The sequence below is a fragment of the Episyrphus balteatus genome, chromosome 1 (assembly GCF_945859705.1).
Source record: "Episyrphus balteatus chromosome 1, idEpiBalt1.1, whole genome shotgun sequence".
In the NCBI taxonomy this organism is placed as follows: Eukaryota; Metazoa; Arthropoda; class Insecta; order Diptera; family Syrphidae; genus Episyrphus; species Episyrphus balteatus.
In genome coordinates, this window is record NC_079134.1 from 83779090 (window position 1) to 83801065 (window position 21976).

A 21976-nucleotide genomic window follows, 5' to 3' on the forward strand; every position below is an offset into this window, starting at 1 on the left:
GCTTGGAATACGGAATTGAAGCTGTCCATGCTCTGGTGCAGATAACTTTTGGTGTTCATTCCGAATACTCCGGCCCCAACAACTTCATTTGTTTTGGAGCCATCTGTGTACCATACATGAGACTCGCTATTGAAGATGGGTCTGTTCTGTTCCCACTCATGTCGTGAGGGGAATGTGACCTTATAGTTTTTGGTGAAGTTATATCTTGGGAGACAATTGTCTCTACTAGAGATATTTTAAGTAATTCTTCCCCATTTAATTCAGTGAGAATATCAGGGTGAATTATCTTGGAATTAGAGTTATCTTCTGCGATGAGCCTGTAACCGTTGACCATGGCTTCTTTCTTTAGGAGGAGATGGAGTGGTGGTAGGTCTGTGATAACTTCTAACGCTGCTGTGGGGGCTGTTCTCATTGCTCCTGTAATATTTATACAAGCTAGTCTTTGTAGGTTATTGAGCTTGGCTTGTCCTGTTTTTTGTTTTGTTTTATGCCACCAGACCGGTGCAGCGAATGTTATAATTGGTCTGGCAATGGCTGTATAGAGCCAGCGAGAGATTTAGGGGTTGGCACCCCAGTTTTTACCAGTTAGGCACTTGCTGGTCCATAAGGCAGTCCTGGCTTTGTCAATGGTTTTCTGTGTTAAAATACCGAAAATACAGACTGCATTATACGCGAAGAAACGCTACAACAATCAAAAAAACAAAAAAAAAAACTGTCCCACAAGTCGGTGACATGCTTCGTTTGCGATAAAGTAGGGCATTTCGCAAACAAGTGCCAAAATAAAAGGAACCAAGACGAGCGGTTACTCATCTGTTCATTCATGGCGCAATCAAGCTCGTCAAAAGATTGGTATATTGATTCTGGGGCATCGGGGCACATGACAATGAGTGCCGTCAAATTGGTAGATGTACATGAACCTATCAAAAACAAAATAACTCTCTCTTGTCAGTGGAGCGAGCTGGGAACATAAAAATGACAATTGGAACGAATTCACTGAAAAATCACGATGTCACAGTTAAAGATGTTCTGCATATTCCAGATATCTGCGCAAATCTTATGTCGGTAAGTCAGATGGCTAAACATGGCAACACTTTGGTCTTCGACAAAGAAAGTTGTCGAATATGTGATTCAACAAAATCATTGATTGCAACTGCACCTCTCGTCAATGATCTCTATAAATTATGTAAATTGTTCAATAGATCGATCTAAAACTCCGATGATGGCAATCGACAAAAACACATGGCATTATCGATTTGGCCATACTTGTGATGCAAATCTAATGAAGGTTAGATCGGCGGTGACTGGGGTAGACTTTGCAGAGGGGAGTGACGACAATAAGTGCGAGGTTTGTGTCAAAGGGAAGCAGACACGTGCTTCTTTTGAAGCAAGTGATAACCGAGCGACAAGTGTACTAGAGGTAGTGCACAGCGATGTTGCATTTATGCCCTCGCGCTCTTTTGGAGGGGCAAAATATTTCGTCACGTTTATCGATGATTATAGCCGCAAAGTGTTCTTCTACCCGATGAAAAATAAAAATTAAATGTTTATTATTTTTCAGAATTTCGTTAATTTGGTTCAAAATCAACAGGGGCGCAAAATTAAGACACTTCGCACCGACAATGGCACCGAATATTGTAATAAACAATTCGATGAGTTTACAGCAAAACACGGCATTCTACATCAAATCAAATTGTCATTTGTCGAGTGTTGCCATAGGTTAAGTTTAGCAACGTACTATGTAGTATTGTATCGTATCATAGTATTTTACTATAATTTTAATAAGTTTTCCATGCAGAAATACTTTTGAAAATTTTCATTTTAGTACTCTTACACTTTTAAGTCAATGTAGTTAATGCTTAAATTCCAATATATTTTTTTTTTTAACCATAAATAAAGAGTTTCATAAAAAATATAAATTTTCACGTAGATAAAACGTTGCGCCATGGGAACAACAATCTTACTGCACTCCGTCCCTGGTTCAATGCATATGTGTTTTTGTAACTAACACAACTTTCTAAAAATGAGAAAAATGCCGCACTGGTGTCTTCAAACACCCGTTCCTGTACTTCATATTCTTAGGTTCTAGGAAATGCAAGTGCATTTTTTTTAGAGCCCTCGTTCTTAATATCAGATGATGGCCTGAGAGACGATTGCGTAGCTTTTGTTTCGATGTGCCTACATATACAATATACATATAAAATTAATTTTGTAGACAACCTCTGATTTATCCATTTTCTTTACTTTTCTTTCGGTATAAATGAACAGCAATGTTTTGAGAGTAAGTGCAGTCTTAAAGGCTATTCTCGTCTTCTTTTTGTTTCTTAGTGGTGCTATTTCTATGCGATTTGAGAGAGATGGTATTTACAAAGCACTACCATAGCTTATAGGAAGTTGAACATTAGGGCGGGTAGGTGTACATTTATTTTTAATATTTTGTATAAATTTGTTGAACATAAGCGTGGAATGAGTTGGAATACAGGGTTTCCTCAATAATTTTAATATTTGTATGTCGAAAATTACAGACTATTGTCAACCAAATTTTAATGAAATTTCGAGCAATATTAAATATAACCTGTTTTGGCTGCTTCGAGTGAAAATTTATAAGACGCCCGGATGAAGTAGGTTTCTTAAACCAATCGAAAATAATTTTATCACTATCCCTTACTGCTTGGACGTCGAGCTAAGCTAGTCGTCCTTCTTTTTCTACCTCGACAGTATATTCGATCTCACTATGAAACAAATTTAAAGCTTCAAGGGTTTTTTTGTTTGAAGTAACCGTGGGCGAAAGCAGTCGCAGCTCTTGGAGCTAGTAAACGTTTAACGTAGAGTTATATTATCCGGACGAGTTACTTATGGGTCTGTGGGATTCGTATGTCCAGCAAACACGTGTGACTTATACTGCCGTACTAAGCAAAAAGGGCGCATGAGCCAAAAATCCAAAAATGAGTTAAGGGCATATTTTATATCCCGAAACAATGCCTCATTTATATGTCAACTTAAAACATCGCATTTCCAATTTCAAGTGGCTCAAAATAGTCAATTAAGATAAGAACAACGATATTACTCAGCTGTATTCCATAATAGAAAAATGCATATAATTCTAACACTAAAAATTAAAAAAAATAATAATTCCGCATTTGGGAAGCTTAAACAGTATATTAATATTGTGTAAACTAAAATATATATATTTCCTACTACAATCTGCTTAAAATCACTTTTGAAACTGAGTATTTTGACAAAATGAACATTTTTCCAACTGATGAGAATAATCTGTTACGGCTAAACATAAAATAAGGAAGTTAACGGTTATTTAATAAGTATATAATCGTGAATCTCATGATGATCAATGTCAGTCATATAGTTGGTATTATGCTTCGAGGCTCCATTTTTTGTATAAAAAGTACTAATTTTTTGAGGGAAAAAAGTATTTGGACATAAGTTCTTTTTCAACGTTGGTATGGTAAGGTAATGCATTTTACGTGTTTCAAGCACGTATAAAACTGACAGACTTATAAAGGCTTCGATTTGTAAAAAAATGTGCAAAACGGCGGAGCTTAACATTGAAATTAGTACATCTTCTGTTGCAAGTCATTATTTCTGTGTGTCTTTTAAAAAATCTGTGGAGAACTGAACTTATCGCGGAAAACTAAAAATTACCAAATATGAAAACACAAAAATATAATTATGCTTTTCAAAATTTACCACGAATGAACAAAAAATGAAAAAAAATGCACTAAAAAATAGACGCATTTTGAAGAAGATAATATACAGTACTTATACCTCATAAAACAAAAATTGAAAAATAAAACTGAATTCTCAAAGGAACATATTGGTATGCTTCTTTCATTCAAAACCAAAGTTTTATGGACCACATTCCCACAAATTTCTATCTCAATGATCCGGGAAACGCAAAGGAACTGTTAAATCTCCGTAAAAATTTGGTCAAGTTTGTTAGAGAAGCGAAAAGCACAATATGTCCCTTTGAGAATTCAATTTTTTTCGATTTTTGTTTTATGAGACAAAATTGTATTATTTTCCCATAAATATGGCAAGATTGTCTACTTCAAGCTCGATGCAAAGGGTACTTTTGCTAACAAAGCTTTTGATAAGAGAATGGCATTTCCAAATCCCGACTTTTTGGAGTCAATCCGCGATTTAAGTGAATTCTTCAAAATGCGTCTATTTTTTTTAATGCATTTTTTTATTTTTTGACTTGCAACAGAAGATGCACTAATTTCAATGTTAAGCTCCGCCGTTTTGCACAATTTTTTACAAATCGAAGCCTTAATAAGTCTGTCAGTTTTATACGAGCTTGAAACACGTAAAATGCATTACCTTACCTTACCAACGTTGAAAAAGAAATTTTGTCGAAATACTTTTTTCCCTCAAAAATTAGTAATTTTTATACAAAAAAAGCAGCCTCGAGGCATAATACCAACTATATGACTGACATTGACCATCATGAGATTCAACATAATATACTTATTAAATAACTGTCAACTTCCTTATTTTATGTTTAACCGTTACAGATTATTCTCATCAGTTAGACAAATGTTCATTTTGTCGAAATACTTTTTTCGACAATTGTAAAACCTATTCATGAGTATAAAGTATCAATGATCGAAATCAAAAAATTACGAATCAATCAATTCCGATTTCGACCATTATGTATCTCTTATGTTCGTTGACTCTATTCCAGTAATTTCGTTTCAATACTTTTTCTGTTCTTTCTCATTCTCTTCTCGATTCCCCTATCGATCTATTCAATCGCATTAGATCGTTTCAATATTTCTCATTAAATTCCAGTCTGTCAAACCCACTCTCACTCGTTCTTTACTTGAAAGCGGCGATTGCATGGAAATAAAAAAAGGGTAGGTACATACAAAACACATAATTACACCCAAATTAGCCCAGTCGGGATGTACAAAAAATTAAGCTGAAATAGAAAAAATTAGATCGTGCAATTTTTTTTCATAGGACGGTAGAGGCGATCACTGAGAGCTTAAAACCAGTTTTTCGGGAAAATCGAGCTTGAGCCAAAGCCACCATCTTGGATTTAAGGAAGAACAAGTTTTAGTGAATAACTCGGCCATTTTTGATTTTTGACAAAAATTATATAGGTAAAACTTGTTCAAAATTTTATTTTCTATAACTTATATTAATAAATTTTGTATATGACCCATATTTTCCAATTTATATGAAAAAACTATTCCCTTACTCAGCTTGAACGTTATACCCGCTTTGAGTATAGATTTTAAGATCAACGCAATATGGGAGTGTTTATATATGTTTTTGGGTCTATATTTTTGACTTTTTTAGTTAAAAGCAAGTTTTTAAGACTCAAATGAGTTTTAAACAAAATAGCCCAGGCAAATTAGTTAATCAAATTGCATTTTTCTCGGGACAAATTTTTTTCATGGAACGTGTTTGGGCGTATGTCCTGTCCTTATCGTCAAAGTGAATTTTTTGTGATGATAGGACATCGAGAACAGCCGCCATCTTGGAAAAAAAGGCGGTGTCGTTTTTATTTCATAGCTCCATTTTTAACTCATTTAAACCAATGTCCATTTAAACCAATGTCCAAGGACAGACGTATTCACAATGAAATTATCTAAAAAATGATATACAAATATCCGTGAGTTATACCTAGGCTATTGATTATGTAGTTTAGAAAGGAACTAAGACGTTCACGGGTTTTTATTGCAGGAATCGTTCAATGGGTTATAAAAGAAGATAAAACCGCGGAGTGCTAATAAATGAGAGGGTGGAAACTGAAGATAGGGGTGCAAAAGCCCCCTTTTTGTTTTTTTCAATATACCTCGTAAACCAAGCAAAATTTTGATATATTGCATGTACAACTTTTTGTAAAGAATTAAATTTCCAATTGGAATAATGTTTTTTAAAAATTGAAAAAAAAAATTTCCATACCAGATTAGTCGAAACAATCATAAAAAAATCGATTTTTTGAGTTTTTTTTTGCTTTTTAGTTGTACATTTTTTTTGGGTTGAGATAGACATAAACATTGCTCCAAAGAAAAAAAGAAGATTAAATTTCCTTCAAAATGCTGCACTCACTAAATTTTTTCATTGAAAATTGACCGAAGTATGGCCATTTTAATCTATCTTTTTTTCGCATTTTTAGTTTTAGGTTAAGTAAAACAGAAACATTTGAGGGGAAAGTACGATTACTTAAGCACCAAGAACTAATAATAAGATTTTGTAGAGGGGTTAAATACAATCATTGTTTACTATGGGAGGGAGGGTCAATGTCCCCCGTTTTGAAGGGAGGGGCAATTTTCTAAAAAAAATACTTAAAATTAAAAAAAATTATTAAAAAACAACGGCAACACTTACAGTTTTGATTGATACTTTTTTCAAAAGCTAGAATTATGAACTTAATATTAATTTTAAAATGAAGTTATTTTAATCAATTCTTTTTGAAATACCCGATTTCAAAGTCAAAACTTGTAAAAAAAATGTTTAAAAAGCACATTATGTACAATTTTCACAAAGACTGTGGACTTCAATATGACAAAGTAAACTGCCTTAATTGATTTCTTATCAAATCATGAAAATCATAATGTTCTTATGCCTTCTACTTTTTGAGAAAATTGAAAAATAGACAAAATACTTTCTTTATCGGAATCACTCGTTAATTCAAAAAGAATTGATTAAAATAACTTCATTTTAAAATTAATATTAAGTTTATAATTCTAGCTTTTGAAAAAAGTATCAATCAAAACTGTAAGTGTTGCCGTTGTTTTTTAATAATTTTTTTTAATTTTAAGTAGTTTTTTTTAGAAAATTGCCCCTCCCTCCAAAACGGGGGGACATTGACCCTCCCTCCCATAGTAAACAATGATTGTATTTAACCCCTCTACAAAACCTTATTATTAGTTCTTGGTGCTTAAGTAATCGTTCTTTCCCCTCAAAAGTTTCTGTTTTACTTAACCTAAAACTAAAAATGCGAAAAAAAGATAGATTAAAATGGCCATACTTCGGTCAATTTTCAATGAAAAAATTTAGTGAGTGCAGCATTTTGAAGGAAATTTAATCTTCTTTTTTTCTTTGGAGCAATGTTTATGTCTATCTCAACCCAAAAAAAATGTACAACTAAAAAGCAAAAAAAAACTCAAAAAATCGATTTTTTTATGATTGTTTCGACTATTCTGGTATGGAAATTTTTTTTTTCAATTTTTAAAAAACATTATTCCAATTGGAAATTTAATTCTCTACAAAAAGTTGTAAATGCAATATATCAAAATTTTGCTTGGTTTACGAGGTATATTGAAAAAACCAAAAAGGGGGCTTTTGCACCCCTATCTTCAGTTTCCACCCTCTCATTTAATAGCACTCCGCGGTTTTATCTTCTCTTATAACCCATTGAACGATTCCTGCAATAAAAACCCGTGAACGTCTTAGTTCCTTATTACCGGATTCAAAGTTTGGAATCTTTAATTTTAAGCTTTATATGGTTTTCGAGGGGTTAAATAAAGTCAGTTTTCCAATCAATGTGCTAAATAGACACTATTTTAATTTCTAAATGTAAGAAATGATGATCTGTCATTTTGCATAAACTTGAACAACTCAATCTCAGCGATGCGATAAGTATAACTGAAGATTTGAGCAGTGTAAGTCGAGACTATTGTGTTTAATTTTTTGTTTGTTTATTTGAATTATTGAAATCCCCAAGATGCTCAGTTAAAAAATCGTATATCATTACTTCGACGTTTGGTTGCTTCACTTTTGGCTAGTACAAAAAAAATCAATTATTAGTTGTGTTCTATTCGCCATAAAAAAAAAATCAATTATTATTTAGAAATCTCTATTTATCAATGAAAAACCCCATAAAAGTACTGTTGGCCTAAAAACTCCTGGTTCAAGCAAACGCAAAATCCAGCATTCAGTTGTCCTCAGAATTGGAATAGTACAAAACCGGGAAGCTCTCCCGGTCAAACCGGCGAATCCCACAGGCGGATAACTAATGTGTAGAATATACGAGGGAGAGTTATGATACTTTTGACATCGATATCACAACATATCCGAATAAACAAATGAAGAAAAATGACAAAGATTTTCATACAACTTCGAAAAATTAATATAAAGCAAAAATTAACAAAAAATAAAAAAAAAAATAAACATAAGTTCATCCAAAAACTTTTCTCTTTTTGTCGAGTTTTTTTTAACTTTTTTTTTCCGCAGAAATCCTTCTTATACCTCAATATAAAGAATTTAAATTTAAAAAAAACCTTCACGTTTACTTACCATGGTTTGAACTATTTCCTGCTTTTGTACGGAACCATGCTCTAGTAGCAGAAACATGGTCATATTTCGTTGACCACAAATGTATAATTCAACCTTTTGGAATCCATTTACATTTGCCATTATATTTATTGGTAATTCACTTGCAAAACTCAATTTGCTTCCCAATTTCTCATCTGAAGATGTTGCATAATTGAGATCATGTAAACTTTCACCAAAATTATATCCTACGTGCCTTTCTTCAGTGAGAGCTAGTACTGACAGCTTAGCCATTAAAGGTGTCAATTGTATGCCTGACAATCTCTTCCTTTCAAAAGGAATACTACTGAAAGTTGAACTTTCCAACTGCATATCATTGTGTTTTTTTAAAGGAAGACTTAAAGATTTTTTATCAAGTGGAAATTTTTGTTCTTGTTTTTTAACGATTCCATCATTATCGATATTAGCAGCGTAGGCAATTTTCATGGTTTCTAAATCTTGTTTAACATCAGTTGAATTTGTATGGCATTTTAGCGTATTTTCAATCAGTTCAGAACTTATGTTAGAGTCTTTCATATTTTCATTGCTAGGAAAAACTGGATGCATGGGGTCGCTGGTTGCCTTTGGCATTTTGGCAATATCGGGGCTAATCAAATCTATTTTATAAAAACTTAATGTTTTCTTTAAGGAAAACTTATTTGAAATTTTCGTAACTGAATCCTGAAGGTCTGTAAATGAGTTTCTGCGTTCCATCTTTCCAGAATTGCTGGCAAATTTGGTAAACATTTTATCAAAATCTATCCGAAATGACTTACGTATCGGTTGAGATGCGTTCAAATTTTCAATTGGATTTGCACATATCGACATGATTCCATTGCCATGTAAAACCTTGTTCTCCGTCATTGGTGTTGAGCAAACACTTGTGCGACCTACATATTCAGGATACTTATTTTTTTCATCACATAATCCCAGATCAACTAGATCTTTCGATACGTTTTTTTTTAGCTGCAAATTAGTTGGTCTTAAAGGGATTTTATTGATCTTCAATGCACATGGTTCAATATGCTCCCTTTGGTCATTGGTATGTTCTTCTGGTATGTTTGAGAAAATCATACTGCGATCTCTTTTCATTTTTCGTTTTTGAAAATGGCTTTGAAGAGCATTGTTGGAGAGATGCTGCGTTTGTAGTGTTTGCGAACGATAGGCGTCTGCAAAAAGCTCTTTGAAATGATCAACTGGAATGTAAACGAATATCATTTGGACTCCAACAGGAACGTGAAAGTGAACACTTATAATTTCAGCTGTAGATTTAATCTGATGAGGGTCGGTGAAAACAATATTTTTTGTAACATTATCAGAAAGTTGAGAGGCAACAATTCTAAAAAGAAAATGTAAAAAAAACTTTGATGTACAAAATAAATAAGCATGAATTTGAAAATAATCTCTGGAAATTTGTCATCGATACATGAGCATCATTGTATATATATTTCTATAGTACTATCATGAAGTCGAATTTAGTATTAGTTCAAGTCACCACTATTTTGAAATGGCGCTCAGTGTATTTATTTCATACAAATTCTGCTTTTACAAGTTACCACCAGAGTTCCTGAGATCGTTTCACTTCATGATAGTACTATGGAAATATATATACAATGATAAGAATGAGTTGTTATATTTTAAAGTGGAACAAGCCACATATTGCATTCTTTTAAAATATGATCAATATAAGGGGTGTCCCAGAATGAGATAAAAGTATTTTAGGGGATAATTCTTGGGTATATTCTAAAAATAAAATTGTCCTATAGTAACTCTCTATCTGCAAAATTGATACCCTTTAGCGATGATTTAAGAGAACGCTTACTTTGGTATGCCTTTACTCATGTTAATGTTAATACGAGGGCAGTTTGAAAAGTTCTCGGCCTGACCAATAAAACGCAATTAATTTTAAAACTTTTTTTTAATCCCTTTCTAAAAATTCTCTTCCTATGCCAATGCACTTATTTCATCTGTTTTCTGGTGCTTCTATTCCTTTTTATAGGCCGATTCCTCCAACTCTTCAAAAAATCGCTCCAAATCAGCAATCACATCCTCGTTGGTGAATAATAAGCGTCCAGCCAATTTTTTTTTGTATATTTGGAAAGAGGTAATAGCCTAATGGTGCCAAATCAGCTGAATAAGGGGTTGGTTCAGTACTCCAAATCGAAGTTCATGGAGTTTAGATTCTCTCTAGAGATTTCAACTCGATTGCATTTTTGTTCTTTTTTAAGCAGCCACCTTGCGGAACGTTTTTTCAACATCAATTCTTCGGTCAAAATGTGGTAAACCCACTCAGAGGAGATCCCCATGGCCTTGCTAATTTTTCGTAATTTTAACCTTCGGTGGTCTAAAACCATTTTATGGACTTTATCGACGTTTTCTGAAGAGGTGGAAGTTTTTGCCTTCCGCTTCTGAGGTCATCTTCGACGCTCTGTCTGCCATGTTTAAATAAGGCTGCCAACTTTTTGACCCTGGAATATGAAGGGGCAGATTCCCCCAATGTCCAATAGGAGTCTTCTTTAATTTGATTTGGCGTCATATTCTTTTTGGTGAAATTTTAATAACGGCTTTAATAATTTTTTTTTAAATTTTCGTTGTTAGCAAAAGATAAGTTCAAACAAAAAATTGTACTGATAAAAATACGTGACTAATTTTTATGAAACTTAACATACAATTATAATATATATTAGGCTATTTGGGTAATTAAAATTAGTTTTTTTAAACAACGCCATCTATGTTAGGCCGAGAACTTTTCAAACAGCCCTCGTAACTCCGTTAATACTTATGGTAGAAACTTCATTTTTGTCTTGATTTCTAGAATTGATTGATTGATGATTTTTACTATTCTTTGTAACTGCGTTTAAAAAATGTTAATATCTTTTTTTTCTTGCTCAGATAAAAATTTTTAAAGGGAATTATTTTTTTCTTACCCATGATAATTTTTGACTTTGGGGCCGATTTTCTTCGATAAATGCATTATAAACATGTTGTTTTATAAATTTATTCTATATATCTATATACTATACAGACCCTAGATATTAGAAGAAAAATGTACAGTATCATGTTCATTTGCGACAATTTGACTTCAGGTCAGCTATTGATTGTGAGAGTTTGCTTAACTGCATCCATCTGTATGCTCCTTCTACTTCTTTAAGACTCAGATTGCTTCTGGCAATTGATTCTCATCATACGTTTTATAGCCTTTTCACACCAAGCCAAAAACGCGGTTTTTGCGAAAAACCCCAAAAACCTATATCAAAAACACAAGTTTTTCCATACATTTTTCATAAACCACAAGTTTTCGTAAAACACAAGTTTTTGATTAAACTCGCCAAAAACCTGAAAATGAAAACATTCAACTCCAACCAAACAAACCTTTTGAGGAATTCAGCGACAATTCAGCAGACCAAAAAAATGAACTGACAGGCAAACTAAATTGTTTTACAAATGCGGTTTGTTGATTTTTTTTTTGATAATATAAATCAAATTTCTTTTTTTATTTCTTTAATTGATTATAGAAAATGGAAGAGTAGAAAAAATACACAAAAAAATAATGTGGGGGACCGAAGATGAAGAGTTCCTGTTGGAACTTTGGGCTGAAAAGGAGCCACAGCTCAAAGGCAGCCGGAAAAAAGCTCATATATATTTACATAAAAATGGCTTAAGAATTTGAGGGTCGGCCAATATATTATTCTCCGGAAGAAATTAAAATTAAACTACACAATTTAACCACCAAATAAATAAAATTATATTTAAATTGTCAGAATTCATTTTATTTGATCAATTTTGTGAGCTCAAGCTGATTTAAACAACAAAAATAAAATCCCATCGAAAACTTGACATTTGATTGTCAAAAAATTTTAAATGTCAAACAAAAACCTGTAAATTTGTGGTGTGAACGCTTTTCAGGTTTTTGAAAACTTTTTGCAATAAACCGCGTTTTTGGGTTTGGTGTGAAAAGGCTATTACGGACAGCGTGAACCGATCTCTACAAGTTGCAACTTATTTAATGAGTACCTATTATTCAAATTTGGATATATCTATGTCTAGAAACTTATTCAAAAGTCGATTATTAACTTTGCTTAGCTAATTTATTTTCATTTAAAATTTTTTTACATATATTATGTAAAATGTGTAACTATTTATGAAATTATTGTTATTAAATTTTTTTTTGTTTCAAAATCTGTTGAATGTAAGTTCGTAGATTGGTTAATAAATAAATATGTTAACAAATTATCCGAAAGCGAAATCAAAATAACAAATCAAACTTTGAACAAAAGCAGATGAATATACAAAAATACAAATAAGTATATGTTAAAAAGAAATTAAAAAAAAAATTGTCACACTCATGAAACATGGCAAAAAGTTTGCTTTTGGGATACTGACAAAAATTATTAGTCGAATGTCATCATATGACACATGTTTTCAAGGTGTTTTTTGATTCTTATGACATAAAAATAAAGTCTTAGGACCAACGATATCGCTCAATGCCGAAGCTGCCAACGTTTCGGTCACGTTGACACTAACTGCGGCCGCCAATATGTATGCGTTAAGGACCATGAACAAGGACTATGTACGAGGAAGGAAAACACCTAATCAAATGTATGGTGCGCCAACTGTAAGAAGGAAGGACATCCAGCTAGCTCCAAAGGATGCTCGACACTGAAAGCTAAGCTTACCGAAAGGAATTAAGTGCTGGCGGAGAAAAAGTCTCACCAAGAGTTTGCTGCTAAGCATGTAAGATAACCCGGACAGCAGTGAGCTATGCAGCAATGGCCCTAAAAGCACAACCAACAAAGGCAGCAACACCCAAGCCAATAGCATCAATGAAGAACCAAACACAACAACAGCAAACTAGGACTCCAGCAAAGACCATCCCAGTTAAGAGAGGGCCAACTAAGCCAACCAGATCAGCACTACCATACCGATGAATCTTTACAACGAAGTTGAGCGCCTCTTCGGAAGTGACCTCTAACTATGGGCTACTGAGTAAAAAAGATAAGTCCGCGGCCTTAGCCACCTTCATCTTCACACTGTCATTAAAGAAGCTCCGCATTCAGACGTACAATGTCAATTCATTGTACAGCCTGGAGAAGAGGACATCATTCAACTTGTTCTTGAAGAACAACAGCCCCGACATCGCCCTCATCCTGACAGCGAGACCAACGTGACACGGAAAAATAACATTGACATCATTAGATTTAACACCTTCCGACAGGACAAAACCGAGAACCGCAGAGGGATTTTTGTAGGGGAAAATATAAGCACCAATGAAACCATCATCAAAGGACTCTTGACCAGTGAAGCTACTGCCGTAATCTTAAACCAAGGAAAAGATGAGACACTCACCATAATACACGTGTACTTCAAATTCAATTCCACAACCAGAAACATCCAGAGCGACTTACAGACCCTCAACGTCATACTCTCGAGATGCACTTATGGACTTATTGGCGGTGATTTCAATGCTAGACATCAACTTTGGATGGATACAGCTGTCAACACTGAAGGTAAGGTAGTATCCGACTGGTTGGATTTCAACAGTGCCCAACACTGGTTAGTTGTAATTTCTCAACCGAAACCAACCTACCCAAGAACACCATCAACATTGGATTTCTTCTTAGCTACATCAAATTTTGTCCATATTCATCCTGATTTCTGCAACTTTATCTGTTCAACAGTATGCAGCGACTCGGACCCTGAAGCAGTTCAGCGCAGTATTAAACTTCATGAGCCCATCAACTTAGTGACACAACCAGCGGAACACTTCATCAACTATAGGAGATTGGATATAGACAGGCAGCAGAGAGGGTTGAACAATCCGTGATTTTCCCACCACACAACAGAAATCTTCAGAATGTTGAAATTGATGCTGCTATTGATTCCCTGGAAACGGCAATCACAAGTGCACTGGACAATCAAAAACAGCCGACGACATCAAAGGTCCGCTACCAGCATCTTCCAGAACACGTGCAAAATTTATACGCACACAGACAGCGTTTAAGGAAACGTCTCCAAAGGATTCACCAGCGGGACTTGAATACATCAAATGCCAACTACGGGACAGTGTGGAGTGAGTGAGCTGCAGTGCATGCTCAGTAACTCCATTCAACACACAGTTCCAGAAGACACTGCAGTCAATAAAGCCCGGAACTGATGCCTTAAAGGATATCAACCGAATTGTTGGACAGAAGTCACCAATCCGGAAGGTTTTAACACCAACAATGGAGAAGCAACAACATCTCAGGAAAAAGCAGAAACATTTGCAGCCTACATCGAAGGTAACTTCACACCGAACCCTTCCGCAGACCTAGTCTTCTTACAGGAAATGAAAGCATCCATCCAAAGGACCTTACTACCTAACTAATGTAGCAACATTCAGCGACACCAATCCTGCAAGAGATCCAGTTTACAGCCCAAACCTGATTACCCCAGAAGAGATTGCCAAAATAACACAGCCACACAAAAAAAAAATAAAAGTCCTGACCTGGGGTTGCGACTATGTTTTTCATATAGTTTTTGAGTCGCTGAAACTGAATCCGAAGTTTAATATTACAGTATTTTGTAACGTTCCAATGCGGCAACAAAAAAGGACCAATTACAAAATTGAAACTCATAATGCCAAACTCTTCATGAACACACTGCTTTCTTCATCGACTAGTTCTTGCATCGAAGAAGTTGCTGCCTGCAGAATTAGATGGTGCCTAAAGATGTGATCAGAGAAGTGAACTTTATAAAAGGCAAGGCCTTGCAAAGTCGACTGTTTAGGATTGTATGCGATAAAATTGGTTCACTTCACGATAATCTTTTTTATCACACAGTTGGCTGTAAAAGGGAAAAGTACTGACAAACGTTTTGGATTTTCCAGCTGAATTATTGGTATTTTTTTTCAACATTAAAAATGTGATCTTTTTGACTACTTAAACTTACTAAATAAAAGCCTCAAAGGAAGAGAGGAAAACAATATAACTGCAAAAGACAAAACCAGAGGTTTTTCAGAAAACTTCGATTATGGCCCGCGTCTGAAGCAAACAAATTTGATTCTTTTCCCTGCGTTCAAAACATTCTTAAGGAAAATTCATCGAAAGAATCAATATTTGTTAGCTCCCATTTTTCCCTCATAGTACCGAGTTAAATTTTGAGATGAAATTATTGAGTTACTTTCAAGAAATGGACTCTGAAAGTGAAAATGTAACTAAGATGGAATTCAAATCCTTTTTTGAATAATTCGGTTGAATTTGCTAATCCTGTCTGTAAAACTGAAAGAAAACCTTACAGATTTAGCTGCAGGTGGCATGGTAAGAATGGATAGTATTCTGAGCTAGCAAACAAAGTTTGCCGGCTGTTAGTGCACTTCGCCACTTCATACAATGTTGAACATCAAAACTATGAAGAGAAACAGAATTAACTTGGAAAATGATTTAATCGTTTAAGTATCAAAGATCAATCCTAGATTTCAAGATTTTCGCACTGAGAAAATTTTTTTATCAGGCGGCTGCTGCAAGTGAGTGCGAGAACCTGTTTACGCTGACGATTCGCTCACATACTACAAGTCCGTCTCACCAACGATAGCTGGCAGGAAAAATGAAGCTCACATTCGAAAATTGTATGAGTTCTACAGTTAATGAGGTATCCGGATCAACTCATCAAAATCAGAATTACTGTGCTTTAGACGAACAGGAGAACGAAGCATTTGGTCAGCTACAAACAAGTCAGCTACAAACAAGGACAAGTATCTGCTGCAATTTGCAAAGAAACTTATCGGAAGCATCGCAAACCACCCCAATCAGTTGATGAGAAGCATGAGAACCCAACAACGACATCCCGAACCCAGATACCTTTATACTTTGGATATTCTGGATGAGCACATAATCCCAACCGACAACGAGGAAGTAGTTTACTTTTACGCCTATAGGCAGTCGGCCTACTGCCGCGGCTAAATGCCATACCACCCAACCCACCATAATCAATACCACAACTGGACAACCAGGACGGAACACCCCGAGGATAACCTAGTCAGCAGACTTGTAAAATTAAACCTATTCATGTGCTATATTTATTTATATTTGTATATTGTATATTGTATAAGGTTAGGCCCCATATGTGCCAAAAAAATTTATATCAATCAATGTATCTTAATAGAAATAAGTTAAGCTTAAGTCAATTGTAAATAGTATATGTAATAAAACAAAAAAAAATCTATTGAAATTCTCGAGAAATCCGATATAATGATTTTCACAAAGGTACATGAAAGTACTAAAGTAGGTACTAAAAATAAGCTCTTCAAGGCTGATCTTTAGAGTTTTAAACTACCTGTTCGCAAACAAATTGAATTTTGTCGGAGATTGGTTTCAAATTTCGAGTCTCGTGGATGAAACACTGGTACTCAATTTCCGGAATCATTCAGCGGTAAACAATCTCTATATCAGTTGGTGACCAAATTAGATGAACAATTTCACCAGAGTTTCATCAACCAGGCCAAACCATCGCACAACATTGAAATTCAGCAATTATGTTACTTTTAAGATAAGAAACAAGAATCTAGAGTGTCTATTAGAGTGACCGCAACTCCCATAGAAAAAATTGTTTGTCGAATTTTTTTCGGGGGAACCCCATAAAATGTTCCGCCCTTGCAGATTTTTAGATAGCCAAAATTTCAGTTCGATTGGATAAGTCTAAATGGTGCCGACACTCGCTCAAAGTATCAAAAATCTCTGTTTTTTCACTGTTTTTCGCAGAAAATTAGCTCTAGCTTCCAAACAGAGGGGGTTATTTTCACTTTTTATATATTAAATTAAAGGTAGTGTTGTTACACATAACACAGATGCTAAACTTGTTTAGTTTTACTAATTAAAAAAGAGGTTGTCTGTAAAGCCGGTTTATGGACGATGATTTTACGTGATAACGTCGTAAGAAAACAGGTTGTGTGCTTTGAATCTTTTATTTATTTCAAGCAATCATAATTTACAAGAAAAAGCTAAAAAAAATACCTTTTTTCTTTTCTCATTATATTAATTTTTTTATTTTAAAAGCTCACAAAAAAAAATTACACCATTAAAAAGCCAAATATTTCTTCTAAATAATAAAACCATTTTTAAATTTTTACAGCGCGCAAAAAGTATTAAAATAATTTTTTAAACTCGATGAAATTTTAACAAAAGAAGCAAAAAAAGCATTTTATTTTATCTTCTCATGCTATTAAATGAATTTTTTCCCTAACAACCTATAAAAATGTGAAAGCTTATTGTTTCACCTTTCAAATGACGTATCAATCTCATCTCAAAGATGCCTACAAGAGAAGTTAGAATTTTTTAAACTCAACCATGTGGAATTTCCAGACTGAGATTACGGTACTTCCCACACTGCACTGGTGGCTGTTCATGATCAACAGATCTCCTCTGGTGTTTTGAGGTTTTTCGCAAGTTTCTTGATTTAACATTGTGTGGCTTGTAGTTAGTCTAGCCTTATGTGTGATATACCAAATGAAAGGTAATTGTATCAGGATGCTCATAAATGTTTAATCAAATTTCTATCTGCTCTTGGTAAAAAGTTATAACCTGTTGAATTCTAAAATTTTATTTTACCGTTATCTCAAAATTGTGTTTACGAAAATGATTGAAATTTCGCACAAAAAACGAGAAAAACGGCCAAAAAACCTATTTTTTAAAAACTCTTTTAACGATTCCTTTTTTTGAACATGTATGCGAATTGATCAGCCCTACATGTCCTATATACAAAAAAAAAACGGAATCAAATAAATTATTTTTATTTAAAACAAAAAATGCAATGGATAAAATAAAGTTTCTTCAAATCTCATGGTCTCATCTAAAAGCTTGGATTTTTTACTTTGAATTGTTGGTAAAAACATAATAATGCGTACGATAGTTTCATCGCTATCTGTCAATTAATTGCACTTCATTTTTGTCATTTTTGTTAAATTTTCTTGATACTCTCTGCTTCAATTTCAGTTTTTTTTTTCCTTACGTTACTATTGACGTTGTCTGTCAATAAATTGCACTTCATTTTTTTAAAATGGTAAATTTTTCAGATATTCTCCATGTTTCAATTTCAGTTTTTTTTCCTTACATACTTCATTTATGTTGATTGGATCTTTATAAAGTGAACGGGTTTTTAAGTGTCTACCATTGATTTAAAGCTTTTGTTTTAAGCTTTTAAATGGTGCAATTAAAATTCATGTGTGTCAATTGCATCCTCACGAATTTTCGTTTTTACAGAACTCAAAGTTTGATTCCATTTTTTTGCTCCTAAGTGTACATAACTTGAAATTTTTGGAACGCTCCAAAAAAAAAGCTAAAAATCAAAAACTATCCAAAAATACTCCTAAAAAAGTAGCTATTTTTCAAAAATTCATATTTCGAAACGCAGAGTGTTGGAAAAAAATCCGTATTAGACCCATAATTTTTTACTTGCTCTATAGGGCAAGTATTGGTTTCGTGTAGAAAAAAAAATTTGAGGTTTTAATCAAAACCAACATTACGATAATGGAGAAGATCAAAAAAGTGGTTTTCGTCATGCCGTACGTCGGTCTGTGCGTCTGTGCGTCCATCTGTACATCGAGCTAGGGCCTAAACGGTTGGATGGATTTGCTTGAAACTTGGTACAGATGATTTTTACATAATTCCCTAGTAATTTCCTAGTTTTTTAATATCTCCGTTTTATCGCATATCTCCCATATAACGTTTTCGAGGTATTGCCAATTTCTCGAAAACGGCTCTAACGATTTTGATTAAATTTAGTATACGTAATACTCTTACTGTTTCTAACAAAACTGCGTTTTTAGTTTTTCTCAAAAAATGCGGAAAACGGAAATATGGCGTTGCCGTTTTTCAAAAACTGACATATTTTTAAAGTTCATAAATTTCATCAAAGCATAAGTCAATTTTATTCAAAATTTATAGACATAATTTTGAACTGGCGAATGTAAAAAAAAATTAAAAAGAAGTTTTTGAAAAAATTTTTTAAAAGGTTTTTGAAAAAAAAAAAAATTTAAATATAATTTTTTTAACTTTCATTTTTTTTTTTTTTGTATTTTTTCTCGACACTAAACAAAATCTTAAATTTCCAATAGATATTTAAGATAACGATACTTTGAACTACGAGAGCAAGTACGTGCGACCCAGTCGTGCATTTTATTTTTCTTTCATCTTTTACCTGGCACCTTAAGAATTGTCAAAAAAAATTTCCCCTACCCATAATCAACATTTTGTCATACCCACAACACCTGATCAACGTTCAAACAAAACGTTATAGCGGGATTTTAAATTTTTTTTAGAATTTTTTCTTGAATGCAGTTATCCTTAAATCAGTCTCCTCTATCTATAGCAAAAAGAATCAACTCTCTACAACCACGCGTTTAGATTTTAGCCCAAATTTCATCTTTCCGTTTTGCCCCTGTTTACCCTATTAAATGATGGAATTTTTAAAAATCCTTCATTTGGATTAAGCTTTAGGTTATTATCTTTCAAATAAGCTATAGGAGATTTTTGTTTCTCAAGTAGGTTATTTTTAATTTTCAATTTAAATTTTTTGCCGCACTGCGAAAGTGCGAGAGTGGAACGGGAGAAAATGGCGTCACTTTTTTGTGGTGGCTGCCATGGTTCATCGATTTATAAGACGTTATCACGTCAAAAAAAATATTGTCATCAATTTAAATTTTCAGTACTTACCTCAAAAAGAGTTGAAGTGCAAACTCGATTTGAAATGAAACTTTCTATGTTATAGAAAGGTATCTTATCGAAATGCTTCTCGTATAATATATAATAATATGGCTTTGTTGGATTTTATTTTATTTTTCATGCTACTCATATGCTTGTTTTCGTAAAATATGCTTGGTTTTATAAATCCAAATGCATGCCCTGACTAAACCCCTGGTCCTAGAAAAATGATCTATACCTTTTTGAAAACGTTGTTTAACGTAGACAAGGACCTCATCAAAAAATTTTTATTAAAGTCTATATCTAAAAAAATGCCATCTAGTGTCAAAATAAAAATCTGAAAAAATTTATGGGTCGTTTTTTTTTGTATTTAGAAACAGTTTTTCCACTTAGGAACTTGTTCTAAAAATAAAGAACGCCCTAATGTACATATATATTTTTTTAATAAAGTTTCCATTAAAAAGTGTGCAAAGTTCTACCGTTTTCTTTCATAAAACTCAGCAAGAACTTTTTCTTAAAAGTCAAGTCTACTTTTAGTAATTAGAATTTAGAAGAACTTTTTTCTACCTATAGATTATAAGTACTATAAGTAAGAGCGTCCTTAAACTACAATTTTGTTTTCTTCATAAAACTAAACTGATTAAAATTATTTGAATCTTCTAAGAGAAAATAATACCTATAAAGTTACAAAATAGAGCTTGAACAAAACCATACTTTTCTAAAAAAAATTCCCGAAGTGAAAATTGGATTGGACCGTCACGTTTTTGAAATAATTGAATATTAACTGGTAGAAAATGTTATTTTTCGGTACTTTTGAAGTGGAATTCTACCAACGTGTATTTTTTTAGAAAACTAAAGAAAATTACTCGTATTTTTTTGTATAAAATATATTTATTTCTTTTCAAAATTATTTGTTTTCAAAGATTATTGCAAATAGAAATTTATATTTCAAAATCTAAGAGGTTAGCAAATGACAATTTGTGACTTCTGAATTCAGAACACGAAATTAAAAAAAACCACAAAGCAAAGTTCTTGCTCTCGACTTTTTTGTGTGTCGAACAATGATATTAAAGTCATAATCAAAACACTAAAAATCTTACTATCTAAAAACTTTTCACAATGTTTGCATCAGCTAAATTTTTATTATTTTCAAAATTGCACTGCGTTCTGCTTGGGAATTGGGAGTTGCTGAATTCAATTGGGGAAGTTGTGCCACTTTATGGAAATTGCACTTTCTGCCAACAAAAATGCCTTATGACATTAAATATAACATCCACGCATATTTCTTATCATAGTGGAAACCTTTGACACAGTAGCCTAGTGGAGAGATACATACAAATTCAGATAATAAGTCGGAAAGGAGCGTTTTATTTTCGTGTTATCTATACCTTTTATATTTTCCTTACTGATTTTCTTCAAATAAAACTTACCTCATCCACAACCTGCGCAACATAATTTGACTCATCAGCTCAGCGATTGCGCGATACACACAAATTCCCCAAATAAGTCGGAGGAAACCGTCTTATTCTACCTTTTTTTCTTCCTATGAAAAATGAAACCTACCTCAAGCAGACACTGCCATAAGATAGCGTGTATTGGGTTGGGTACGAAATCCCGTTTCACAAAATCCCGTAACTCAAAATCCCGTTTCACAAAATCCCGTTTCACAAAATCCCGTGTAACGAAATCCCGAAAATAAAAATCCCGAAAATCGAAATCCCGTGTACTTTAATTGAAAAAAGCGACGGCTCTGTTCCAATTTAAATTTCTATGAAAAATGTCCCTCGATTTGATGAGAATCAACAAGAACGAAGTTTCCTACTACTTTTATTTATTTTGAAGACAGCGCTGGATTTTGAAATAAAAAGTATAAAAGGCTTGAAAATTTTTGAAAATTCTTCAGTATCGCTTAGACTTCCATCAGAACGGTTGGATGTTATCATTTTTTTTGTTCTTCTTAGAACATTTAAATTTTTTTAAAGAGATGAGACGAACTTAAATTCACGATGGTTTTTTGTTAAATT

The 21976-nt window shown here is 33.5% G+C and overlaps 1 protein-coding gene across 11 annotated transcripts in view; it reads right to left on the minus strand.

The window, feature by feature from the left end:
• Nucleotides 1–21976, minus strand: part of LOC129906876 (uncharacterized) — a 564039-nt gene that overhangs the window by 374744 nt on the left and 167319 nt on the right. For all 11 annotated transcript variants that reach the window (XR_008770860.1, XR_008770862.1, XR_008770861.1 and 8 more), the window contains one exon: nucleotides 8266–9619. Coding sequence is in view for 7 of the 11 variants with exons in the window: in XM_055982839.1 (XP_055838814.1) it covers nucleotides 8266–9619 (1354 nt within the window). In the remaining 4 variants the exon portion in view is untranslated. The remainder of the gene's footprint in view (nucleotides 1–8265; nucleotides 9620–21976) is intronic.